The 6,627-nt window shown below is 31.8% G+C and overlaps 1 protein-coding gene across 1 annotated transcript; it reads right to left on the bottom strand.

The window, feature by feature from the left end:
- Positions 1-1,617: 1,617 nt before the first annotated feature.
- Positions 1,618-6,145, bottom strand: LOC132717628 (protein LLP-like). Its single transcript, XM_060701137.1, has 4 exons — positions 6,010-6,145; positions 5,077-5,227; positions 3,104-3,130; positions 1,618-2,121 (listed from the first exon to the last, which is right to left on the bottom strand). The coding sequence occupies exons 2-4, from the start codon at positions 5,222-5,224 to the stop codon at positions 1,958-1,960; spliced, it is 339 nt and encodes a 112-aa protein (XP_060557120.1). The 5' UTR covers positions 5,225-5,227; positions 6,010-6,145; the 3' UTR covers positions 1,618-1,957.
- Positions 6,146-6,627: the final 482 nt, after the last annotated feature.

The raw sequence follows: 6,627 nt of genomic DNA on the forward strand, positions 1-6,627 counted from the left end.
TGTTGATACCTATTATAGTTTTACAGTTATGTCCTGGACAAAGTTCAAAGTGTGAAAATAAACAAAGGGGGATAATTAAAAAATTAGGCAAGGCAGAGTTACGGTTCTTGTGCACTGCACACTTACTCAATGAGATCTATCTACCTACAAAATTTCATGTTGATACCTCTTATAGTTTTACAGTTATGTCCTGGACAAAGTTCAAAGTGTAAAAATAAACAAAGGGGAATAATTCAAAAATTAGGCAAGGCAGAGTTACGGTTCTTGTGCACTGCACACCTACTCAATGAGATCTTTCTACCTACAAAATTTCATGTTGATACCTATTATAGTTTTAGAGTTATGTCCCGGACAAAGTTCAAAGTGTAAAATAAACAAAGGGGGATAATTCAAAAATTAGGCAAGGCAGAGTTACGGTTCTTGTGCACTGCACACCTACTCAATGAGATCTATCTACCTACAAAGTTTCATGTTGATACCTATTATAGTTTTAGAGTTATGTCCCGGACAAAGTTCAAAGTGTAAAATAAACAAAGGGGGATAATTCAAAAATTAGGCAAGGCAGAGTTACGGTTCTTGTTCACTGCACACCTACTCAATGAGATCTATCTACCTACAAAGTTTCATGTTGATACCTCTTATACTTTTAGAGTTATGTCCCGGACAAAGTTCAAAGTGTAAAAATAAACAAAGGGGAATAATTCAAAAATTAGGCAAGGCAGAGTTACGGTTCTTGTGCACTGCACACCTACTCAATGAGATCTATCTACCTACAAAGTTTCATGTTGATACCACTTGTTGTTTCAAAGTTATGTCCCGGACAAGAAAAGGGGACGGACAGACGGACGGACGGACGGAAAGACGGACGGACGGACAAGGCGGCGACTATATGCTCCCCCGAAATTTTTTCGGGGAGCATAAAAAGTAAAAGTAACCCTAATATTCAATGACTGATCCTTGGGGATACGTTATTGATTCATTTTATGAAAATTGTTATGTTGCTTTTTAAGATGTCAATATGTGTATATTTCATTTCACTGAGCAAATTTATCATATGTTTGAATTTTTTAGATTACTGAAAAATAATTGTTAACTTTAATTGTTCAATAATTCATATGTTTTTATTTTCAGATTTTAAGGGCTTCTCCTACCATAGCCTAGGTATAATATTAAACTGTTACAAATATAGTCGCCGGTTTCTACCGGCGACTAATAAAATGTATTGTCATATATAGCATTATGCCATGCATAAATATATTTAAAGTGAACACACGAGAAAAATTCAGATATTGATAAAAATCCATTCTAGATCTATGGTACATGGTCAGTGACCAACAACTATGATCCTGAAAAAGTGTGTACTCAAAAAATGGGTATAATGCCTATACAATCTATACTATAGTTATGGGTCTTGCAAAATGAAATAACATTATGGATCTTGAAGATGTGTCTTAAGTTTCAAGCAAAACCTTAGCCCAATGATATACTGAAGCCTGGGTGAACAGAATACCCTCACCTTTAAATAGCTTAACTGAAAAAGACCTCCGTATAAACAAAATACTAACATACAAATATTTGTGTAAAATCATTGACTTTCAATAGAAGTATTCACAAAATCTTTTAAAGCTTTAATAAACAGTTCATTTGAAATACACAATAACCAAATAACATTTATAAATCAAACTTGGTCAATAACGATATACATGTCCATGCATTACATTACATAAATGAAATATCCACGATAATGGTAGTCATCTTTTTAATTCTATTGCTACTCGATGTAATAATTTTTTTCATTAGACTAAGTAGTAAGTGGACATTTAAATGTATATTGTTAAAAATCAAGAACCAAATTAACCAAAAAAATGGTTCTTTTATCTCTATCCTGGTTCTATCATTTAAACACATTATTTCCATCCATATTGTGAAAGTTTTAACTACTTTATACTGTTTCTCTTCATTTTTTCTTTGCCTTCGCCTTTGCTTTTGCCTGTTTTTTCTGTGTTTTCTTTACTTTTTTCATTTTCCTTTGACTCATCCACACTGGGTAATTTCCATGCTCATTTTTTAATGTCTTTGGATTGTAATTTCTCGAGGCCTTAGAGGTATCCATCTTCTGATCTGTAACATGCAATATTCTTGAATTAATAATTGAACCTTTTGAGAGGGAATGAATCTCATTCTATCTCACCTATAAGCCAATAATATGTAAAACCAGACTGGTCTAAAAGTCAGTGCAGTCTGATTAACAGAATGATTAACCATTCTATTTCATTACCCATTAACCTGCTGAATATTTGAAATATGAATTTTGCCCTGTCCAATAAAAGTTCAATGGGTTATCTATATAGAAATACAAAACAAATTGAGCTACCAACAGTATTCAAGCTGCCTGGCTCTTTACTCTTAACTAATTCCATTTTGTTTTTACATGCATGGTACATAGAAGAGGCTATCTATATATACACAGATTTCTTTCTTTCAGTCAATTAAATTTATCAATTAGCTTATAACTCAGCTGCTGTTATAATATGGTTCTGGTAAAAATAATAATGCGAACATAGAATTTAAAGGGGAAATATAACCTATTTTAGGCTATTGGAAAAATCACTGCCTTACATGTAATAGTGCCATAAATCCTTAGTGTAATAAGAAAGACATCAGACTTTTATTGAAACAGGCTTTTCTTACAATACATAATTATTCAGTAATTAATATATTAACTTCACTGTAAAATTTATTAGTGTTTGAAATTTTTTTGATCATATAGTATCTTGCAGTATTACAAATGAATCGTAACACATTAACTTTAATGTAAATCGGTAATTTGATTATCAGTCTAGTAAATTGACTGTTTATAAAAATGATTTAAAACACTAAGCTGGTTACAATTTATAAGAACATATTTACAAAATTAAATTGGTCTCGTCTGACCAATTTAATTTTGTAAATTAGTACTAATAAACTTTAACCTATATGTAGCAATGTTTAAAATCCATTAGTATACAATCACGTAATCAATCATTTTTACAAACTCAATATTTTTAAGGCAGATGTTAACAGTTACATGTATAACTATAAATAGTAAAAAATATGGTATTACCTTCTTTAAGCTCTGTTGCACTTTTAACTGAAATATAAAAATATGTTGCAATTAAAAAACTTGGTTAATCAAATTTTAAACTACCAAATAAAGGAATAATAAGATGCTGATATTGAGGAGATACTGACAATTTGTCTGTCTTTCCATGCACTGTTTTCCTTTATAGCAGCCACTTGGGTAGAAAGAAAGCTTACATAGTATTATACTTCATCATTTCATGTATATGAAAAAAATTGCAATATTACTTATAACAGTCTATTAAATCATATTTAAACCATCATTCAATTTAACTGACATTGCTAGAAAATTCAATTGAATTAATTAACATTGCTAGGATGAAAAAGATCTGCCAGATACATACAGACAGCGCATTTGACTATTTTCAGTGCTTGGTAGTAACCCAGCCATCTAATTAGTGTAGGATTTTTGTGCCCCCACTATGGGGGACATTTAGAGTTACACTTGTCCATCCGTCCGTTCCCTTTTTGTGTCGCATGTAGCCCAAAGAGTAATTGACCTAGAGTCATGAAACCTTACAGGAATGTTGATCAGCATGTGAAGATGTGCACCTGGGTATTTTCATGTGGATATATTAAGTATTTTTAGAGTTATTGCCCTTGAATTAGTAAAAATTTGCAATTTTCAACTTGTGTTGCACGTAACTCAAAAAATATTTGACCTAGTCATGAAACCTTACAGAAATGTTGATCAGCATGTGAAGCTGTGCATCTGGGTATTTTCATGTGGATGTATTAAGTATTTTTAGAGTTATTGCCCTTGAATTAGTAAAAATTTGCAATTTTCAACTTGTGTCGCACGTAACTCAAAAAATATTTGACCTTGAGTCATGAAACCTTACAGGAATGTTGCTCAGCATGTGTAGTTGTGCACCTGGGTATTTTCGTGTGGATATTTTTAGTTTTTTTTTTAAATTATTGCCCTTGACTTAGTAAAAATTTACAATATTTAACTTGTATTGCAAGTAACTCAAAAAGTTTATGACCTGTAGGCCTTGAAGTTTACAAGAATGTTGGTCAGCATGTGTACTTATGCACCTTGGGGTTTTCTTGTGGCTTTATTCAGTATTTGTAGTATTTGCCCTGTACTTAATAAAAGATTTTTAGTTTTTAACTTGGGCACATGTAGCCAAAAAAAAAATTTGACCTAGAGACATAAGATTGACAAATCAGTGGAGTGTGGGGGCACCCATGTCCTATGGACACATTTCTAGTTTTTTTCAAGTTCACAAATAGTTATTTTCAGTAGATAATCTTGTTACTATATTGATCTTGAAAAAAGATCTATAATTATGATCCTTTATATGTTAACCTTAGTTTAAAGAGAATATTTTTAACTTCATTGTCAGCATAACTATTGCATTTACCAAGAATTTTCGAAGATCACATAGGGATAATATTTAGTCAAATAATGCTAGAATTATGGGTCTTGTATAGTGACCTACAACTATAAGGACCTCAACAATTGTGCATGAATTCTTTCAGTTGCTGGAGGCTGCATGCAAACCATATCCTTTACCCTGCTGACAACAACTAAATCTACCCATGTGACCAAGATTAGCTGGCACATAAGTGTCAATTGACCATGGTCTGTAATGTTTGCTATTCTGTCAGTATTGTACATACATGTATTTTGTCTGATGGCTTATTCTGTTCATTTGTTGCTGTTGTTGTTCAATTAGTACTTGTTTTGAAATTTTCCCTCAGAAAATGAATGATTTCAAATGTCCAGATTAAAAATTGACAGTCTATTTCAGATATTTAATATTTGAAGGATGAAAGCCATCCAGTATTTTACAGACAGCTTTGCTTATACAAATGTAGGAAGATTAGCCCAAAATAAAGGTAAAAATGGCAGAAATTATGTTGTTAATCAAAACGTTATCTTACAAAATAAGTTGGTCTGTCTTAATTTAAAACCATATACATGTATATTATTTCTCTATTACAAAGTACCTGTAAACATTTCTTTCATTTCTACATCCTTCTCAGCCTTTGCCTTCTCTACAACATCCTTTAACATTTCTAGTTCCTTCTTTCCAAATGCTTCCCGTTTTATATTTCTCATTTTTCTTCTCCTTTTGCTTCGGATACTTTTTGCCATGATCTGAGTGTAACAAAAATCAACACAAGCATAATATTATAAACAGCAGAACAAAGGTATTATAAATTATTGCTGGAACATATTTACTGTCGTCATAGTGTTAAAATGATAGTGTTGAAATTACAATGATTGAATCACACCAATATGCTCCAGTTTAGCACAACACTGCACCCACCACTATTTACAGAATAGTGTCCCTGACTTTAGAACTCACACATAAACAATATACAGATAATCTAAGAAATATTTAGTTCCCTTTAGAAATGAAGTATATGCAGCATTGCTCGCCCATATGGTTTATTCCATTGGGGAGGTTAAATAAACCAAATACACAAACATTTTAGAACACCCTGCAAATAAATTTCAGTTTTATGTCTTATCATTGAGAGGTTGTTATAACTCATGTTGTTACCTGTGGGATAATTTTGGACTCTGGTGGAAGGGCTAAGCCGTTTTTAAGCCCCTCTTCATTTGGCAAACTTTCTCCGCTACTTAATCACAAATACATTTATTTATATGCACATATCCAGCTTACAGTTTATACTGCTGTGTGATTGTTTACAGCATAATGAAATATTATTACATGAAAAAGTAATAAACTTCATTAATTACAGCCAAAATTAAGTTTCAAATGAAAATGTAAGAAATACACAATTTTAGACAGTCGCGAAAATGGGTGACATTACAATTTAACTTTGTGTCTGGATACACTACAGCCACTTAATATATAGAAATAAGTAAAATTAGTGACAACATTGATATATGAGATACATATGAACAGTTACCTTTGATAAATGTGCACAATAAAGGAGTTGTTTGATCGTAACACGTGTGTTCTGTTTGTAAACAAGATAGCTAATATCTTGACCGTACTGTACCGTGTCCTCTGTTCTTACACCGGTATCCGGTATAATATGGACCTTTTGCCTCCCTACATAATTATCTAGTTTTTCAACGATGACTGTATTTATAAAATCAGATAGTACACAGCATATTTGTAATCATTCTTTTATATGTATATTGTATATGTTTTCTTTAACCATCGACTACTTAGGCCTATATATATAACATTTGATAAATTTTATTCAATCTTAATAACTATACTGTATAATAATTATATGCATACTAAAGATGTGATAGGCATGACCCAATCAGATCATTTTTATGTAATTTCATTGATCGATTTGCTTTCTTTAGATGCCAGATTTTATTGTTCCGGTTGTTGCATTGTGGCAAATGCATGTTGCATATTCACATATCTTATTTGGATTTTAAAATGCATTCTAGCTTGTGTCATAGTCTATGCATGAATATCCGAATACTATAAGGCCTATATCGTATTGCAAGCCTGCTTGCAGTCTTGCTGTTTAAAAACTGGTTTATTTTGGTTTTGAAATGACTAT

Source organism: Ruditapes philippinarum, unplaced genomic scaffold (assembly GCF_026571515.1).
Source record: "Ruditapes philippinarum isolate M1 unplaced genomic scaffold, ASM2657151v2 ctg3385_1_1_1_1, whole genome shotgun sequence".
NCBI classification, from domain to species: domain Eukaryota; kingdom Metazoa; phylum Mollusca; class Bivalvia; order Venerida; family Veneridae; genus Ruditapes; species Ruditapes philippinarum.

What these genes read in the sequence shown, in the direction of transcription:
- LOC132717628 (XM_060701137.1), bottom strand. Translation starts at nt 5,224, where the DNA reads ATGGCAAAAAGTATCCGAAGCAAAAGGAGAAGAAAAATGAGAAATATA. An exon ending in AATGAAAGAAATGTTTACAG is followed by an intron (nt 3,131 to 5,076) that starts GTACTTTGTAAT and finishes TTTATATTTCAG; the next exon opens with TTAAAAGTGCAACAGAGCTT. An exon ending in TGCAACAGAGCTTAAAGAAG is followed by an intron (nt 2,122 to 3,103) that starts GTAATACCATAT and finishes TGCATGTTACAG; the next exon opens with ATCAGAAGATGGATACCTCT.